This window comes from Lemur catta, chromosome 20 (assembly GCF_020740605.2).
Source record: "Lemur catta isolate mLemCat1 chromosome 20, mLemCat1.pri, whole genome shotgun sequence".
NCBI classification, from domain to species: Eukaryota; Metazoa; Chordata; class Mammalia; order Primates; family Lemuridae; genus Lemur; species Lemur catta.
The window spans coordinates 19,010,897-19,030,831 of record NC_059147.1 but is presented as its reverse complement, the minus strand read 5'-3'; the positions used below and the strand labels follow the sequence as shown (position 1 = coordinate 19,030,831).

The 19,935-nt window shown below is 52.7% G+C and overlaps 1 protein-coding gene and 4 non-coding genes across 6 annotated transcripts in view; 3 read left to right on the top strand and 2 right to left on the bottom strand.

The window, feature by feature from the left end:
* The window catches only part of VAC14 (VAC14 component of PIKFYVE complex), a 98,811-nt gene that overhangs the window by 7,195 nt on the left and 71,681 nt on the right, over positions 1-19,935 (top strand). For both annotated transcript variants that reach the window (XM_045533995.1, XM_045533996.1), the window contains exons 2-10: positions 6,025-6,175; positions 6,468-6,635; positions 7,508-7,570; positions 8,068-8,175; positions 8,708-8,817; positions 9,100-9,206; positions 9,969-10,103; positions 10,357-10,509; positions 15,697-15,760. In XM_045533995.1, the coding sequence (XP_045389951.1) occupies positions 6,025-6,175; positions 6,468-6,635; positions 7,508-7,570; positions 8,068-8,175; positions 8,708-8,817; positions 9,100-9,206; positions 9,969-10,103; positions 10,357-10,509; positions 15,697-15,760 (1,059 nt within the window). The remainder of the gene's footprint in view (positions 1-6,024; positions 6,176-6,467; positions 6,636-7,507; positions 7,571-8,067; positions 8,176-8,707; positions 8,818-9,099; positions 9,207-9,968; positions 10,104-10,356; positions 10,510-15,696; positions 15,761-19,935) is intronic.
* TRNAG-GCC lies at positions 2,915-2,985 on the bottom strand. Its single transcript has one exon. It is a non-coding gene; the product is annotated as a tRNA-Gly (tRNA).
* On the bottom strand, positions 3,591-3,661 carry TRNAG-GCC. The gene has a single exon. It is a non-coding gene; the product is annotated as a tRNA-Gly (tRNA).
* TRNAG-GCC lies at positions 11,517-11,587 on the top strand. The gene has a single exon. It is a non-coding gene; the product is annotated as a tRNA-Gly (tRNA).
* On the top strand, positions 12,432-12,502 carry TRNAG-GCC. The gene has a single exon. It is a non-coding gene; the product is annotated as a tRNA-Gly (tRNA).

Here is a 19,935-nt window from a genome sequence, read left to right as displayed (position 1 = left end):
AAAGTCGTTGTAATTATTAACCCACCGTGCAGCTGAGGTGTCTCCACTGAACATATGAGAACCCAAGTGCAGTAGCTAAAACCTCTGCCACCTGGGACAGAGGTTGGGACATTTGGACATCTCCAAATGAAATGGGATTGAAGTTAAATGAAATAATAAATGTAAAGTGCCTGGCACTCAGTGGGCAGCCAATAGGTAGTAGCTGTGATATTTGGGGAGGGGGATGGTGTAACATAATGGTAACAGTTCAAGCGTTGGGATCAGAAAAGGCTAGGTTTGCTTTTTAGACTAGTCATCCACAAGTTGCATGACTTTGTGTATGTTTCTTAACTTCTCTCAGCCTCAGTTTCCCTTAGCTGTAAAATGGGTATAATAGTACCTAACTCAATGACTTGTTTTAAGGTTTAAATTAGATCATGCATGTAAAGTATCCAGCACGTGGCCCGCCACATAGTAAATGCTCAATAAATGGTTACTTAGCTCCTGCCTTCACAGTAGAAGACCAGCTCTAGAGCTTCATTTCAAAAGATCTCAAATGCACACCTCATTTGTACTCCCTGTGTGTGGGGAGGAGGCTTTGGGGATATCTGAACACTGAACAGTGTGGGAAAATGTATGGAGAACACTACATGCTACTTAGGGTCCTCTGTTCCACACAAGGGAGTTGCCATCTGTGATGGGGTGTGTTCTGATTGCAGCTGAAGTGGCTTAAGAAGACAGGAGAGAGGAACTGAGAGACAGTTGAAAGGGACTTGATTTCTCTGAGGCCGTTTCACATCTGGAAGATGGGGTAATGATAGCTACGGGAAGAGGTTGTCCTGGGGAATAACTGAGCCCTGAAATGCTCAGCATAGAGTGAGTGCTTAGGAAGTGGTCGATTCACCAGTCCCCACGCGGCCTGTGACTGTCACCGCACTGTGTTATAGATGCCAAGAGGTCCAGTGTGTTGCTGAGGCTGTGGCCCCAGGTTCTCCCTTGGCCAATAAGGGCCCAAATGCGTCCTACCCTGTCTGTGGCTTCTCCTCCCCTCGGGGAGGGGTAGTCAGTGTGACTCGTCTTCACCACGTGGAGGGGGTGTCAAGAGCTTGGCATTGGCTCACTTTGGCATTTGTCTCTTCTGGGCAGTGGGTGTCTCTGCCATCCGGTGACACCGCTGACCAGTTGAGAATGGAGGCTCTGAGCAACCTCTAGGGGACACCTCTCCAGCAGGGATTTTCAGTTCTTTTTGGAGGAAACCAGGCAGAAGCGGATTCCCTTCTCCAGTAATGCCTGTGACCTTTGCATCAGTCAAGGTCTCCAGGGGGTTGTGATCATGAGAGTTTCTGGGCCAAATGTTAACTTCAAAATGAGTTCAGTGTCAGATACCCCGGCTCCCAGGCTGTGCATGAAAGGAGAGGCAGTGTGGTCTTTTGAAGAGAGACCAGGGATGCCCAGATTTTAAACTTCACTTGCTCTGCTTCCCCTTGTAGCTGCTTTTTTTCCCTCTCTGCACTTGCCCTGTGATGTAGAGAGACCACATCACAGGCTGGCTGACGGGGGCGATTCTGGAGTTCCTAGTGCGGAGTTAGAGCACTGCGGCCAGCCCCGGTACTCTCCAGGTGATGCTTTTGGTGAGAACATGTTCTCACAGCTTTCCCTCCAGCCTGGAGATGAAGAATATTCTACCATTAAGTGCAAACGTACAGAGAGTAGAAACTAGGGGTTCCCGGAGCTGCAGGACTTGAAGAGTGGGCCATCGTCTCTGTAGTGGCCTGGGTACCCGGAATTGAGTCCTAGTAGGATTCGGTGGGAGAAGCCTTCCAGCTGGTGTCGAGCAAGGAGAAAGGCACTGCTGCGCTTGCACGAGGGGGTGCGGAGCACACGTGTCCCCCTTTCCCATCTTCTCCCTTCAGGAGGCCCCGTGACTCTTGCAGGCTGTCACCTGACTTTAGAGCCGCATTCCCTATACCTTTCGCTGTTGTTCAGGCTCCCTCTGAGCCAGCACATCCACACCGCCCAGCGCTGCAGACGGCCCTTCCTAAAGCTCACTCACTCGCCCGTTCACAGCCTCCCCGCCCCTCGCAGCCTCCAGGACTAAATGCCAGTTCCTGTCCCGAGCATTCAGGGTCCCGAGCCGCATGGCAGGGCGCAGCTTCTCCAGCCTGTCGTCCACTTCTCCTCCTGTGGCCTTGGCTTCTGCCAGACCAGATGCCTGCCTGCTCTTCCTTCCTCTGAGCCGCTGTCCAGCCTCATCCTGAGCAGCTCCAGAACACTGTTCTAGAAGCCTTCAGAGCCCCTCTCAGTGCCGCCCCTCAGGGAGCCGCGCCACATGGCCTCCCACCAGACACGGGCGTTCTCTTTCTTACCTGTCCCTGGTCACCCACTCTTCTTACCAGGTTTATTCTGTTTGCACCATAGTCCTTGAGTTCTCTCTTATTTCCTCCCACCCGGGTGAGGGCGCGGAATGCACCCCACACGCTGGGAGGGGCCCTTTCTGGTTGCTCAGTGAACGTTTGGGACCTGAAACAAGGAGACAGGAGAGGTGGTCCCAGGGCTGTCTGTGTTGCCGCACACATATTGCGTCTTTGGATCCCTTGCTGACACGTCAGAGATGTCCACATGCAGCTCCTGGTGCCAGTCTGACTTATAGCACGCAGAGACGTGTCCTGGCTTCCCGGCAGGCTGTCTGCAGGCGTGGGGAGGCACAGCTGTCTTCGGTGGGCTTCGGTGCATCCCAATAGCCTGGACTCTTCAAGAGCAAGGAGACCAGGTTCTGGATCTTCATGGAATTCAGGAAACTTGAATGGTTTTTGAAGAAGGCATTTAAAATCCAAGCTAGAAACAAGTCATTCTTAATTTTCAGGGTGTATTCACAAATTCTTTAGGCAGTTTGAAGTCTCCAATTTAATCTTTTAGGTTTAAAAAAGTTTACTGCTGCATTGGCCGGGAATCGAACCCGGGCCTCCCGCGTGGCAGGCGAGAATTCTACCACTGAACCACCAATGCTCCAGCTGTTAGCAGCTGTGTGGACACCTCCCTTTAACCCTGTTGCTGGGCCTCTGTGTGTGTATATGCTAGCTCACAGAACATAAAGCCAGTCCCTGATGCTGCCGCATCAGCACAGCTGCAAGGACAGAAAGCTTAGGCTGCAGAGCAAGAGGGTGAGCGTGTGCAGTTGATTTGCCTTCAGACCTCGGGACAGAAACAAGAGCTTAAAGTCTTTGTCAGAAAGAAAAGCGTGTTGGGACTTTGGGAGACTGTCTCCTCTCTGATGTTTGAATCCTCCCTTTCCATCTGCTTGGGCTTGTGTTGGGCTGTTTCACTGTTCTCAGGTTTCACTCCAGCTTCCTGCTGGAGACTAGCCAAGGCCAAGGGCAGCACAGCAGGAGTCCCCTAGGGTGAAAGCATCAAGGCCATGGTTCCAGTGCCAGTAGTGAGTGCTGCTCTGGAGAACCCAGCCATTCCTCCCGTGCTCACTCAGCAGGAAGTGTGGTGTCAGATTCGTGGGCACCTGGGCTGTGCAGGCCTGCTGTGCTTGAGGAAATGGGCTCCTCCAGTGGAATCTCTGGGAGGAAACTGGCCAGGAAAAGGCAATAAAAGCAACATTGCATTGCATTGGCCGGGAATCGAACCCGGGCCTCCCGCGTGGCAGGCGAGAATTCTACCACTGAACCACCAATGCTCCAGCTGTTCTCTGTGGCACCTGCAGGGCTTTTCCCAAGGGGCTGTCTCTGTCTATAAATACTCAGAGACAGGCTCTCTGGCAGGTCACCGGGCCTCACCTGGCTGGTTTGCCCAGTTTGGGAGACCAGACAGGTTTATGTAGAACCATCCCTGCCAGGCCTTGTTACTCTCCTTTGGGAGTTGGAGCCTATGAACTGGCATTCGTCTTCCATCCATAGCCCTCAGCCCCATAAAGATCAGAGCAAGAGGCACCTGATAGGCCCTTTGTACAGCCCCTTCCTGAAATACCCATCTCTGCTCCAACTTCCACCAGCCAGGAGCCAGGCCTGTTTTGTCACCTCTGTGTGAACAGTGCCTGGCACACGGTAGGTGCTCCATATGATTTGCTGTGTTAAGTCTTTATCAAACCATTGCCCACCCCTCTTTGAACAGCCTTTTTGTAGGTGTGGTCAGTGTCTCATAGGACAGCACATGTGGTTTTGAACAGCTCTAATTACTAGAAGTTCCTCACACTGAGCTGGAACCACACAGACTAATTAATACCTTTTGAACATGACCATTCTTAAAATTCTTCAGGCCAACTTGAGATCCCATTTATGCAACAGGCGAGCAATGTACCCACCATGATTGGACGCAAGGCGAGGTGAGAGTGAGTCTCCGTAGTTGCTTCTGAAAGTCCGCGGTCTCTAGACCTCCTACTTCCCACCTTCAGTGGCTGCACCCCACACATGGCTCCAGGCTCCTCAAGACACGCTCTCACGTGCTCAGAATAACCATGAAAGGCTCCTGTTGCATGATATGAATATTCTCCTAGCTGGAGATGCCCCAGTTACCAGAGCCTGCCCGTCCTCGAGGTTTCCCACTGCTGTTCTGGCCCCTGGGGTCCTGGGCAAGGTTGGCCAGTTCCCCCTCCTTGCCTTTGCTCACACAGTTCCTTTTGCTTGGAAGGTCTGTTGCCTTCTCTCTCCCGCCTCCTGCAGGACCCGGCTCCCATCCCCCGCCTAGGAAGCCTTCCCTGACTGCCCCAGCCGCAGCTCCCCCCGCAGTGATCTGGGCCACTCATGCTGCCATCGTCCCACGTGGGGCCTCTCACCGCAGGGATGCTGTGAGCTTCTGGAGGGCAAAGGCTTGGCCTCCGTGCCTATGGGGCTCTGACAACAGACTGGTCTGTACAGACCCAGGCCTCCCTCCGCTCTTCTCTGCTCAGGGCAGGGCCTGTCTGGGGAAGCGTCCCCCCGCACCCCTGGGGTGAGCCCAGGCACTCCCTCCCACAAAGACAGCCTCCCCCTGACCTGCCCCTCTCTGTGTTAGCGTCACTGCCCAGGGAGACACTTTGGAGGCGCCATCTGCCCACCTACCCCTGTGTTAACATGGCTACTGATGCTTTTCTATTGCATCCTAGAAACAATCCCTCCTGCTCTTTCCGGCCACCTCAGCCACATTTCAGGTCCTCCTTACCCAGTAGCTGCAGGGTTCTGCTGGAAGGTTTGTCCTTGGCGTCAGTTCTTTCTGTCAGACCCACCCCCGCCCCTGCCCCAGCTCTGCTTCTCCAAGTGGCCACCAGAGGTATCTGGTAAAGCTGGGGTCTGGGCGTGTCGTCACCCCTTGCTGGAGAACTTGCACTGGTTCATCTTTTCCTTAACTGTCTCTAGCTGTTCCTTCCACACACTCGACACCTGGTCCTGCCCTCAGCATGCCACGTCTTCTCGGCACTCTTTGCCTGTGACCAGGCTCTTCCCTGTGCCCAAGACACCCTGCCTTCCTTTCCTTACCTAGAAAATGCCTCAAATGTTCTTAAGATCTGACTCAACTGGCATCTCTCTGCCACCTCTACTGGACGGCCCTGGAGACCTGGCCTGTTGTGTTTTCTTGCTTCTGTGATAACACGTGTGCCACTTTGCTGCAGTTTGCTGTTTGTGTGTGGATCTAGCCCATTGGACTGGGGCCTGGTCCAGCTGTGTGTCCCCAGCACCATCCCTGGAAATAATGGCCCAGATGCGGAGAACTTCTCGGATGCATGAATGGAAAGTTGAGCGAGTGTTGCATAAAGATGGTTGAGCAACTGACAATGCACTGTATTTTTTGGTCTCCAATGGGACGTTTATTTGCATTCTCTCAGATTCCCGGAAGTGAGATAGTACCACTGTTCCAGACACAACTGTTCGTTTGTTGTACACAAAGGGAAACTGAGAGCCAGAGTAGGGAAGCACCCATGGCCCAGCCAATTGCAGAACTGGGAAGACCTGCCTGAGATGCCTGACTCCCGGTTCCTCTTTCTAAACAGGTCACCTCCCTCCTTCCTCCAGGAGCCAACAGCAGGGGTGGCCTGATCCCCACAGCCCCTCTCTCCTGTCTCTCCAGGCTGGTCCGGGAGTTCGTGGCCCAGAACAATACCGTGCAAATCAAGCATGTGATCCAGACCCTGTCTCAGGAGTTCGCCCTGTCTCAGCACCCCCACAGCCGGAAAGGGGGCCTCATCGGCCTGGCCGCCTGCTCCATCGCACTGGGCAAGGTGGGCCTCTCTCCCCAGGGACAGACACGCCAGCCATGGCCTTGACTCTGAGTCATCCAGACACCTTCCCTCCCAAGTCCCAGCAGGGTGTTGCAGACCTGGGTTTTTTTATCGCCACTCCTTCCACGCCTAAGACCAGCAGGTCTGGCTTTGCGGCCCCGTCTCCAGGCGTGGTCCCCCTCCAGGGAGGCAGGCTTGGGAAGGGCTCACCCAGGCCTGAGCATCTCCGAGGGAGCCGGGATGTCAGCCGATCCCTTCTGAGCTGTCTTCTTCCCCTCGTGCCCCATCGCAGGACTCAGGGCTCTACCTGAAGGAGCTGATCGAGCCGGTGCTGACCTGCTTCAATGACGCGGACAGCAGGCTGCGCTACTACGCCTGCGAGGCGCTCTACAACATTGTCAAGGTGGCCCGAGGCGCCGTGCTGCCCCACTTCAACGTGCTCTTTGATGGGCTGAGCAAGGTGACTGCTCCTTCCAGCTGGGCTGAGCTCAGTCCATGCACCTCTCTTGACCTCCTGGGACCTGGGGTGCTTGGGTCCCTTTCCCCAGATGGAGGCAGAGCAGATAAACATGTGGCTGCAAGGGACACTTATTGCTTGTTGAATCTAATGATTTCTTTAAATGGGCTTATATTTACATTTTTTTCATTTCTCTCTTAATTCATTTTTATTGCATTTTACAGAAGTATCAGTCTACCACACAGTGGAGGGAAAAAACTGATCGTTTGAGGAGCACTAACCTCCCTGTTGGAGGTGATGAAAGTGAATCTGTCATGCAGACTGTTTCCCATGTGTGAAGGGCGATGGTTTCTAGCTCACACATGCTCTAGAAAAAGCTCTTCTTAGAAGGGCTTTGGAGCCTCTAATTCTCTCTTCCACACCTCTCTCAGCCTCGTGGCGTTCCCCTCCCAGGCACAGAGCCACCCTGCAGCGCTTTTGCCCCCATGGAATGCCATAGTCCTTTCTAGAGTATCGTCTTGGAGCTGTCCCGTCCCCTCTCCAGGAGAGGAGAGAGGACTGAGCATGTTAAGATCAGAACCCCCTGAGGAAGGGCGATGGAAGCGACCCCGTGACCCAGTCGCAGCAGGGAGCAGCCACCCGGCAGGTCACGGGAGACGTCCCTGAGCAGAAGGGGATCTGCCACGTGGGGCTCCTTAGCCGCTCCGGCTTGCCCATCCCCCCACCCTGACCTTCCTCAATCTCCTCGCTGGGCCGGGTGCCGTTAGGTGTTCCAGGCTGCACCAAGGCCTGGGCCCTGGGTTCTCAGGAGATCCGTGTCTTCTGTTCAGCTGTGAACACAACTCCCGTGTCTCTCCCCTCTGTCCCCATTACAGCTGGCTGCTGACCCAGACCCCAACGTGAAAAGCGGATCGGAGCTCCTAGACCGCCTTTTAAAGGTATTTGTACTTTGTTGCCACTTCTGTTTCTAGAATCTGTTTCTCCCATCTGTCTGTACAGTTTAGAAGTTCTGTCATTGGGGATGCGCTTCCAAATTTTTTTTTTTTTTTAGTATTTTAATTTATATACAATAAAATTTACTCTTCCGGGTGCAGTTCTTTGACATGTGTACAGAGCTGTGTCACCACCATAATAGAAACACAGAACTGTGCCGTCACCCTAAACATCCCTTTGTGTTGTTCCCACCCGAGAACAGGGGGCTGGGCAATCCCTCCAGACCACAGAGAAGAGGGTTTTGCCATTGGATTAGTTCTCTTCACCTGGAGTCCTGCTTTCCGCCCACCAGTTTTGCTTATCCTCTAGCCTATGCTGGGATGGATACTCTAGGGGCCTCTCCTGCCTGGCTGGGGCTCTGCCATTTTCCTCTGGGGTCACCTGACCCCTGGGCCAGCCCTGGTCTCCGGCTCTTGGCAGCTCACGCGCCTTTGGTCCACAGGACATCGTGACTGAGAGCAGCAAGTTTGACCTGGTGGGTTTCATCCCCCTGTTGCGGGAGAGGATTTACTCCAACAACCAGTATGCCCGGCAGTTCATCATCTCCTGGGTAAGGTCTGGCCCCGACACCATCTCTCCAGCCTCTAGTTGAATGAGCCTCTACTTTAGTAAAATCTGCTTTCTGGAACACCCTTAGCAGTCCCTTCAGTCACAGGATGCCTCCTTGTTATCCCTGGAATAGCCATTGACACCTGATGATCTAAAGACACTTCATTTAGCTTTGCCCCCAGAGCCCATCATGGTGGCCCTGAAGGGGATCCAGTTCATTCCTTGTCCCAGGAAACCCCGATTTCTCTTTGAAGCCAGTAGTGCTACTTCCAGCAGTCACACCTGTCCTAGCCTTCCCCATCCACTCCCTTCCCCTCCAGCATCTGGATTTCCTTAGAGTCAAATTACCATTCCCTTTCATGTTCAACAAAACGGGATAGCTGCTCACATCCCCTCCCCTGGGGGACACCTGCAGGCAGGCAAGTGCTGCTTCCGCGGAGTCCGCTTCCCACTGCCCAGTCCCAGAGGATCAGGGAGGAGACAAGTTGCTCGCGCTGGTGTGACCCCCCTTCTGTGTTCCTCCCCTCGCGCAGATCCTGGTTCTGGAGTCCGTGCCAGACATCAACCTGCTGGACTACCTGCCAGAGATCCTGGACGGCCTGTTCCAGATCCTTGGCGACAACGGCAAAGAGATTCGGAAAATGTGAGGGCCACCTGCTGGGCCCCCGCGCTATGCACGAGTACCCCACAGCACAGATGGGCGCAGCCGAGGGGCAGGAAATGAGCCCCGCTCTTCTTCCCGGCGGGTGTGCTTTCTGCTCCAGGAGCTGAGCTCGGCAGCCAGCAGCCTCTGCACACACTCATCTGCCACGTGTCCAAGTGTGGTCGCCCCTGGGTGGCTGCCCCCAGGCGGAAATGGGTGCCAGTTGGGGCTCCTCAACCCTAGCTGACATGTGCTGTTTCCACTCTCCTTTCTCATCGGTAGGTGTGAGGTTGTTCTTGGAGAATTCTTGAAAGAAATCAAGAAGAACCCCTCCAGTGTTAAGTTTGCCGAGATGGCCAACATCCTGGTGATCCACTGCCAGACCACAGGTGAGTGTGGTGAGGCCCCACGGCCACCGCCACCTCGGCTTCAGTGAGCAGCAGGAGAGAGTTCTGGGAGGAGTGGTGGCCCGTGGGACACTGGGCCCTGGGAGCAGGGTCTCTGTGAGCAGGAGGTCTAGGTTCTCTGTTGACACGAGGTCCTTTCACCAGGTGTAGCCTGGAGTGAAGTAAGATCCAGGGGCCTCCTTGCTGGTGAACTTGGCCTTAGCACTGAGAGTTGAAATGCTTGGAGGTTGGAATTACGTATCTATAAGCTTCTGGGGGGTGTCACACCACCACAGAACATAATTGCATAAAACAGCAGACACTTATTACTAGTCATGAGTCTACCGGTCACCTAGGTGGTTCTGCCCACCTGGGCCAGGCTTGGCTGGGCTCAATTGTGCACATACAGTGAACTGGAGGGTTGGCTGGGCTGAGTGGTCCCGGGTGGCCTCGTTCATGTCTGGCAGTCATCCAGCTGTCAGCTGGGGCAGCAGGGACAGTTGGGCCTGGGTAGGGAGATAAACCCCACTTCCTGATGAGAGGAGATAGGGAGTTGCATTGCGGAGGGGCAGGGGTGCAGGGAGGGCTCCTTTCACAGTTTAGCCGGGGATCATCACTCCATGCCAGCCTGTGCCTGATGTTCCTTTGGAGAGCAAAGCAGGCAGGTGACGGAGCAAGCCAGCCCTGGGCTTGGGGATGGTCGGTGGCAGGGAGCGCTCCGGCTGCTTACGCCAGTTCCCCTGGAACCACCGATTCCCCTTCCAGATGACCTCATCCAGCTGACGGCCATGTGCTGGATGCGGGAGTTCATCCAGCTGGCCGGCCGGGTGATGCTGCCCTATTCTTCTGGGATCCTGACTGCCGTCCTGCCCTGCCTGGCCTACGATGACCGCAAGAAAAGTATCCTTTGCTCTGAGACAGAAGAAACCAGAGCAGCCCCTAAGGGACTGTGAAGTTGAAGGACTCTGGAATGGGAGGGCCACCTGGAAAGGGACCCTTAGGAGAAGAGGAGCATCTCACAGGGGCACCAGGAGAGCACGGAAGGCAGGGGCAGGGTTCAGACTAGGCCCTGCATAGGCCCTGGGGAGGACTGAGCCCCTGACCAGGGAGAAGACCCCCCTGGGTAGGGCCACTCCTTACATCAGTAACTCAGGCATCAAGGAGGTGGCCAATGTGTGCAACCAGAGCCTGATGAAGCTGGTCACCCCTGAGGACGATGAGCCGGACGAGCCGAAGCCAGTGCTCCAGAGGCAGGCAGAACCCCACCCCGACGACGCCCTGGCAAAGCAGGAAGGGGCAGGCAGTGGTGAGTAGACTCTGCCCCGGCCCCTCGCCTCCCATGGGGAGCCCCAGCCGGGAGTCACAGGACTTGCCTTGGGGCTGCTTCATACATGTTAACTCAGGTAGTATTGGCAACAGCCCAGTGAGGTGGGACCTGCAGATGGGCGCAGGGGAGCTGAGCGGCTTGACGCGTCCGGCGACAGGTGAGAGGTAGAGTTGAGACTTGAACCTATTCAGGTGGCCCCCACAGGCCACGATCTTAACCCCTTACTGCCACAAAGGCCACTGAGCCTTTGCTTAATCCTTGTCCTGGGTTCAGCTACAGGAAATAGCTGTTTTCAGGGTAGGGTCTGGAACGTGGAGGGGTACCAGGATTCAGGACGCACTCGGTTGTTGGCCGCGGACATCCAGCCGCCTGCAGGCCCAGCTGCCTTGACTGTGCGTGTGGTTCTCAGGGAGGGAGGCTTAAGAAAGCTCTAGCTTCAGTTTACTCAATACTTGGGAATTTCAGTGCCCAATTCAGTTCCTTTTAAAAATGAAGTTCTATTCTCTCAAACTCATTTAACATTTCCTTGTGTATCTGTAACATAAAGAAAACTACTTTTATGCTGATTGATGTCTGGAGTTTGACTCTCGATGTTACCCGATGTTTTCATATGTCTTGGGCTGCTTTGCTCACCGAGAGGTCACAGATCAGCACTAGGGTGCTGTCCACCTTTGCAGAGTCAGCCAGAGAGGAAATTGATGCACACCCTACTCAAATCTGTAAGGATAACAGTCAGGTCTGGAACCTGCACCCAGGAGCCGAAAGAATTTCTAAAGCATGTTCGTTCTCCCGTTGCCATGCACGGTTTTCTCTTGTGAACATCTGAGCAGCATGTCAAGCTTGTGTGTCCCACGGACCTCAGTTGGCTGCTAGAATTGAGCAGCATTCCATGCTGGACCTGTCTCAGGCGTCAGGTTACAGCTGTGCTGTCACCACTGCAAGGCAGAGCAGCAAAACAGCTGGAGGCAAAGTAGTACTCAGCTGGAGCATTGGTGGTTCAGTGGTAGAATTCTCGCCTGCCACGCGGGAGGCCCGGGTTCGATTCCCGGCCAATGCAGCAGCTGAAAACCTTTTGGCAGCTCCTGGGGCAGGTGGGGGGGGAACCTTGAGGAGGTAAGTTAATACAGGCCTTCAAAGAGAGGAGCTTTCTTCCCAGGGGAAACTAGAAGACCAAAAAAAACTAGAAGGAATAGACATATTTATGAACTCTCACTGATATATGAGTATTTTCTTTTGGTGGGTTTTTTTGATTCTCATTTTAGAAAGTTTGGAAATTAGAGAAAAATACAAAGAAGGAAGACTGTGCCCACGAAGAGGCAGTCACTATTAAAATTTAGCATATTTTTTCCAGTTTTTTATCTACACATGTATAGTTAAGGTACAACTTACACAACTTCACATTCTGCTTTTATTTTCTTTGATAGCGGGTTTTTTAATTTTGTTTTTGTTTACTTTGGTTTGTTTGTAGCTTGACAAGTACAACATGTAGAAGTTTTGACTGTTTTATGCTGACTTAAAAGTTTACAGTGCCTCTTAATCCATAGAGTCAGAAAGTAGAATAACGGTTGCCTGGCGTGGAGGAAAGGAAAGATTAGGACCAACTGCTGACAAATGCATGGTTTCTTTGGGGGATGATAGAAATGTTCTAGGATTAAATAGAGGTGATGGGTGCACAACTTTGTGAATATACTAACAACCACCCAGCTGTATGCTTTTGTGTTATGTGAAATTGTGTTATATGAATTGTTTCTCCATTTTAAAAAAAAGTTACTGCCTATTGTGGAACCCAGTGGCCCCTGCCCTGCCTTTCTGCTTATGTGGCAGTAAGTCAAGGCCTCTGGGGAGGAGCTGCTTCATTCTGTGGTTCGTGGCAGCAGCTAAAAACTTCATTCCTAGCTGGAGCATTGGTGGTTCAGTGGTAGAATTCTCGCCTGCCACGCGGGAGGCCCGGGTTCGATTCCCGGCCAATGCAGTTCATTTATCTTTTTAGATAGTTTTCCTAAGCATCTTCAAACAGCTGCTCGCTCAGGAGACCGTTACCCGAAACCAGGATACATTCGGGCAGCTTGGCTCTGGATTTTACTGCCCCTAAACAGCTCTTCGGCAGATGAAAAGCTCACTTTATGGCAGTTCCCAGAGATAACAGCAACTACTTGAGACCTTTACATCCACTCTCAGGCCCGCTCAGCTTGTATCTAACTAACCACCAGTCTTTTCCCAAGGTGCCCAGGAGAAGGTCCCAGCAAGCCAGGGGACAGGTGATTGGCTGGGCAGTGGACACGTCCACCCCAGCCTCTCCTGCCCACGCTACCCACTCTGTTCCCGCTGTTGTGACCCTGGTCCAGGCTGAAGACAGGACCCTCCTGCCTGGTCTTGGTGTAGTTGTGCTGACTCACCCACAGCACCACGTTCTTCACAGCACACTGCAGGCGAGACAGACAGACAGACACACACACACACACACACGCACACACTTACACCCTCCAGAGCTTCTCCCTCCTCCACTGACCACGGACCTCCGGTCAGGGCAGCCCTCATCACTTGCTCCGGCCCCCACCTTGGCCTGCCCCTTGGGGGAACCCACAACACGTGTCCTGTCTCCGGTTCTGAGTTCTTACGCCACTTAACACATCCAGCCTGGTCCCCTCCGTGACGTTCCCTGGTTGTCTCAGGTGTCACAGCAAAGATTCTGGGTCCCAGCCACCTGTGAGTCCTGACTCTGCAAATTTCAGGTCTGTTGCCCATGGACAGCCGTTCACCCTTTCTAAAGCCACAGATTCCTTCCTTGTCAAACAGTGAGAGTAATAATGTCTAACCTGGGGTATGGTTGTGAGTCTCAAAAAAGGTTTTGCATGTAAAGTACTTACTTAGCACATGGCACATGGCAAACATTCTCAATAGTGAGTGCTTTGGTGTTGTTTTAATACATGTTTATGATATAAACATGGACTTAGTAAGGCACTCGGGCAGACTTCTGATAAGAAGTGTAATATGGGACAGCAGGGTTTGTTTCTTCGGGAGCCTCTCTGAGAGGATCCATTTCCCTGCCCTTTCCAGTTTCTAAAGGCTGCCTGCACTCCTTGGCTTGTGGGTCCATCACCATTAAAACCTCAATGTGAGAGGCCAAATAGTGTAGTTTGAGTGTAGAATCTGGGGATCTGGGCTGGGCGTGGTGGTTCCCGCCTGTAATCCTAGCACTCTGGAAGGCTGAGACGGGAGGATCGCTTGAGGGTCAGGGGTTCAAGACCAGCCTCAGCAAGAGCAAGACCCTGTCTCTACTAAAAATAGAAAGAAATCAGCTGGGCCCGGTGGCGCATGCCTATAGTCCCAGCAACTCCAGAAGCTGAGGCAGGAGGATCGCTTGAGCCCAGGAGTTGGAGGTTGCTGTGAGCTAGGCTGATGCCATGGCACTCTAGCCCAGGCAACAGAGCGAGACTCTGTCTCAAACAAAAAGAAAAAGAAAAAACAGGAATGGGAAAACTCGTGACGTTAAAATTAGGTTTATCATTTAGTTAATGGTATTATATGGATGTTAACTTCCTGGGTTTGATAATTATGCTATGGCCACGTACTATATTAGCGTTCGGGGCAGCTAACACTGGGTGAAGGGTATACGGACAATTCTTTACTCTTCTGCAACTTTTCTGGACATCTAAAATTAATTTCAAGATGAAACCATTTTTTTAATTTAGGAAAATATGTAAAATATGGATCAGGCTGTGTAAATGGTGTCAGTCTCATTGTACAGATAAGAAAACTGAGGGCAAAAAGGGTAACATGGCATGCTGTGGATCGCGGAGTCTGGGTTGTTTCCAGAAACTACTGCCAGATCCCTTCCCTCCCTCCGTGCCACAGGGGTGTAGCGAGCAGACCAGAGCTCAAGTTGGAATAGGGTCCTGCTGGCAGCCATCCAGATCCAGAACATCTTGGCTCTTTAGGAAACTTAATTAGATGCCAAAAGAAAAAAGTTGGAATTTTATGATTATTCCTTAAGTGAGAAAAATAAATCGCTGATGCCATTTCTATCCTGGGTCATGCAGCAGGAAGTTAAATACAAATGACAGGAACTGGGTTGGCCACATGGAGGAAGACTGGGGCCGAGGGCGGGGTCACAGTCCTTTCCCTAAAGTCATTTTTTAAGCCCTGTATTGAGATACAATTCACATACCATACAATGCACCCAACTCAAAGTGTACAATTCAGTGACTTTTGTGTGTTCACAGAGTTGTGTAACCATCACCAAGATCAAGTTCAGAGCATGTTCGGTTCCCTAAAGAGAATCCTTTGGCCATCATCCCCCTTCCCCCATCTCCTCCAGCCCTTGGCAGTCTCTAATCTACTTTCTGTCTCCGTAAATTTGCCCATGTTGGATAGTGCCTGTAAATGGAATTATATAACAAGTTTATCCATGTTGTATCATGTATCAGAACTTCACTCCTGTTTATCGCCACGTACTAGTCCATTGTATTGCTGCAGCACGTGTTATTTATTCCTTCCGTCAGCTGGTGGACATTTGAGTTATTTCCACTTTTTGGCTATTGTAGATAATGCTGCTGTGAACACGACGTCCAAGTTTTGTGTGGACATAGGTTTTGATTTCTCTTGGCTATGTACCTACAAATGGAATTGCTGGGTCATACAGCCACTCTGTGTCTAGCCTTTTGAGGAACTGCTGAACTGCCTTCCAGAGTGACCGCACCTTTCCTGCCAGCAGTGTGTGAGGGTTCCAGTTTCTCCACATCCTCACCAACACTCGTTATTATCGGTCTCTTTTATTTTAGCCATCCTAGTGGGTGTGAAGTAGTATCTCACTGTGGTTTGGATTTGCATTTTCCTGCTAGCTAAGGATGATGAGTATCCCAGTCATTGTGAACATCCATTGCCCGCAGGCCAGTAACTCCTGAGATTTCCCAGGAGTGTTCAGCACTGGTGTCCCCTCCTTGCGAGATCACTGCGCCTAGGAACTTGTAGGCGTGGGTACTGTCCCAGGGCTTTGGAGTGGGAGTCAGCGTTGGGTCCTCCGGGCTCCAGAGCTGTGTTCGTTTTCAAGAGCCTGAATCAGGCTGTGGGGCACTGGAGGGTCTCACATGTGCTTGTGACAGGGATCTTGTTTATTCTAAAGACCCAACAGCCTTTCCTGACACCATGTTCCTTTTCCTCTGCCAGGAGGTCCAGATGGTTCTTGTGACTCCAGCTTCAGTAGTGGCATCAGCGTCTTCACTCAGGCCAGGTAAGTGGTTTGTTCTAGCCAGAAGTGTTTGTGGAAAGTACACAGCCGAGATCTTTCCCGGGTGGAGGAGGCTGTATCAAAGACCCAAGGCAGACTGCGCTTGGGGCTGCTACCTTGGGCGCGCCCTCGTATACAAGGGACTTGCTTGTTGAGGGATCTGAAGGGCACCGGGCAAGCCCACCCCGCCCACCCTAATGGGCAGGTCGCCTTTGGGGAGGGATTAGAAACTGCAGGAGGGCAGTAAATGCAAGTTATAAACGAACAGCTTGTGTGGTGACTACAGTGAGACACTTGCAGATGCCTGGGCCCAGCACCTTCTGCTTGTGCAGGAGAAAGTGAGGCCAACCAGACTGCCAGGAGGACATCCCAGAACACACACAGTCATTAACTGATAGATTAACGGCTGGAGCACGGGCCCTGGAGTGCCCAGGTCAGCTGTAATAACGAAGCCCTCCACGCGAGGGCAGTGCAGGTCAAGCATCGAGACAGGCCCCTCCTCACCGACTCCCTGCAGGGACGTGGGATTCCCCTGGCGAGGGAACTGCCACGGTTCTGTCCTGGTCTGAGTCCCCTGGGCTGACCCCATACCAGTTTTTCTCTGGGTAGCATGGGTGCCTGTGGGGCTGGATTGGATGGCGGTTCTGCTACAGGGGGTTTCTTCCGTCTGAACTTGATGGTGACCTGGGCCCTGGGGGACCAGTCACTCATGAAGAGAAGACGTGCACTCAACCCCAAGAGGCTCTTCTCCCAGACCCTAGGACCTTTCCTCCTTTTATATCACTTGTGAATTAATTCTTATCTCTAAGGCCGCTGAGCGTGTTTTCCAAGTGTGTAAGTACAGACTATAAATATGTACCCCAGGACCTCTGCCACGTCGGTCGAGATGAGTAAATGTGATCGTTCGCTCGTTTTCGGTCAGCTATCTTGCGTTTCCAGAGCACCCGCCTGGTTCAGGTTCTGAGATAAAGAGCCAGCCCCGAATGTAGCGCTTTCGTGGGGAGGCAGAGGAGTAGCCAGGAAGTTACCAGAAAAGGGAGTGGTTGCTATGAGGGGAGAAGTTACTAGAAATGGGGGTGATTGCTCCACAGAGAGTGTTGGGGGAGCAAGCCGTGGTGCCCACACTGGGCCTTGAGGATGGTGGGTGACGGGGGTGACGCTCAGCCAGTGCTGCCGGGGCCTGGTGCTGTGCTAAATCCTTTGTGCCAGACCATTTCAATTTTGTTTATGTTTGAGTCCCCTGGCGTCAGGAGTATCATCTTCATCTTAGGGATGAGGAGGAAGGGCGAACAGGGGGCTGCTGTGTAGAGAATGGACCTAGGGGCTCCAGTGGGTACAGACCAGCCAGGGAGCCCCCACAGCATCCCGGCAAGAAGGGACGGAGGCTCCAGTTGGGGGGTCCACAGATGGAGAAAGCTGGGTGGGTTTGAGGTCTGCCTTGAAGGTGGAACAACGGGATTTGCTGATGAATGGGGTGGGGTACACAGGAGAGAGGTGAGGGGAAGAATAACTTCTAGATGTTCAGCGTGAGTCAAACTCTGGATATCTGGGTATCGTTTCCAAGCCGGGCTGGAAGGAAGAGCAGGTGTGAGTGGAGCGGTCAGGGCGCTATTCCTGGTGGCCCTGAGCATCCCAGGGGAAGGGAAGGAGGCAGCCTGGACACTGGATCCCAGAACTCGGGGGGAGGTCTGGACGGAGTTGCAGGAGACCAGGGTGTCCTGCCGAGGGTTCTGCTGTTGTCCCCGAAGCTATGGGAGCCAGCACTGGGAGTGGGAATGGCAGGATCAGATCTGGGATTTAGAAGCCTCCGTCTGACAGCTGAAAAGCCTGTTGTAGACTTGTCACTATAATCTGGGCCACAGGGGTTGTAACCCTCCAAGGGAGTGGCAGTGGGAGGTCAGGGAGGTCCAGAAAGAGGCACAGGGAGGGCCTGACTGATGGGTGTGGAGGGGCCCCCACTCCCGGCTCCCTCGCTGGGGAGACGGCACCGCTGTTGGCGGGGGTGGGCCTACGGGAGGGCGCAGTTCCGTGCGAAGGGCAGGAACCAGCAGACTGGAACCAGGGTGTTGGTGCGTACCTGTCATTCAGTAGCCAGTGGTGACTCCTACTGTTTTAAAATAAAAAACCAAACAAGAACAGATCATCTGGTGCTTCCTGACTCCTGGCGGGTGCGTGAAGGTTTCCTGGTGGCAGCTACAGACTGATCGCTGGCCGTACTAGGGAGGGGGCAGCCTGCAGAGCTGTAACGCCAGAGCCGGGGTGCCTGGGCCCCACCTCCTCCTTCCCGCAGTCGGTGCTGCCGAAGGGAGACTGAGCTGAGCTTGGACAGTATGGCCTCGTGCAGGGTCACCAAGAAACAAAACCCGCCCTGCCATTTGCCAGGTGCATCGCCAATTTCACCCAGTTCAGGCCTGCCAGGGGCAGTGGCCAGACCAGGAACCCCTCCCATGGCAGCAAGGCAGTCGTCCCCACCTGGGAGCAAACTGCCAGTGGTGGTGGCAGTCACTGACCCTTGGAGAGCCTGAGAAAAGCTGTGGACCCTGTTCCCAGAAGAATGCACGTCCACACGCAACTCTGGATTCCCGTTCGTGGGTTCAGGGATTACCTCCAATACTTGCACCCTAGATTTTTTAAAAAAGATTCTTCAGTTGGATCAAAAGGCAGGGAGAATTAACTGACTCAAGAGCATAAGCCTCTTCTCACCCTTCCACTCCCCTCTTTCCTGGGACAAGCCCTGGGTGGCCACGGGCTTAGCCACAGGGGAGAGCCACTAGAAAACCAGGTTCCTCCACCCTCCACAGCACAGGAAATACACAGAAAGTTGAAAAATGGCCTCAGGAGGGGTGAAGGGTGAAGAAATGGGGTGTCAGGAGCACGCTCACAGCCGAGGACCGAGTAAGAGGGAATAGTCTTCACCACCTTGTGTCTGTCCTCCAGGCATGTTCCTGATGTCTCACGAGTGCTCCGAGTGGTGGCGCCAGCTGCCTGGGTTCACATCCTGACTCCAGTGTGCCTGGCGGTGGCCTTTGGGCAAGTGGCTTGACCTCTGCCTGCCTCCGTTTCCTCATCTGTAAACTGCGTGTAGTGATAGCTGTGGGGATAAATGAGTGACAGTATGTAAAGAGCGTAGGATGGTGCGGCACACAGAAAGCACTTTACACATTTTAGCTGCAATTATTATTAAAAGAACCTCATTATCCTCATTGACAAATAAGGAAACAGACCCAGAGGAGTTAATTTCTTGCCCAGAGTCACTCAGCTAATAATTACTGACCAAGTTGGAATTTAACCCCGGTCTGTGTGATTCCAGAGCCCATGTGTTGTGTTTAACTTCATGAGTCGCCACTGGAGTTCCAGAAGTTTTGCAGCTGGCCTTCCCTCCCTGGCTCATCTGCTGCTGGAGTTCTCACACATCTCAAAGGGGTGTCGCTGGATGAAGGGTCTTCCACTCTGACGCCAGGGCCTTGCCAACGGTGATGGTGTCTTCAGGGGCATTCAGTACAGTGCCCTGATTATAGCTGGCTGCCTGTACATAGCAACCTGTTCAAGCAGGCAGAAAGATCTAGAAATCAGTGCCTCCCAACTTCTAGCATCTGATGATTGAAAAAATGTGCAATGATCTTATATTTTTAAAAAGCAATTTCAAGTTCAGAAGCAACTCTATTTTTAGATTTGCCTTTCTTCTAATTTGATTAGAGATGTAACATGAGTAGATCTGAAGAGTTAGACGTTACAGAAATAAAGTGCTGTCTCCCAGAGAACAACTGGAACTTCTTATTATTTATGGGTAGTATCAGGAACATCATTCAGTAAATCTATATTTTAATAGCCACAGCAGTGCCACGCATTTGGAAATTGTAGCACATGTATGTGTAAGACATTCGTTATAAGATGCTTTATGAGAAAAAATGCTCGGTGAAAATGGGGCTTTGCAGATACCTTGAAATAACTCAGAAGCCCCCAGGAGTGACTCGTCTAGACATTTTGGAACCAACGCAGAAATATATTTCACACAGGGAGTGAGCTCCTTCTGTTCTTGATGGGTAAGGGAAGCCAGGGCGGAGGGCACCACATCTCAGGCTCCAGACCACAGCTGGGAAGCTGAGCACCTCATGCAGCATGGCCCCTCCAGGAGGGACCCAGGGTCCCGGAGCCCCAGCTCCCCGGCCGAGTGTGCA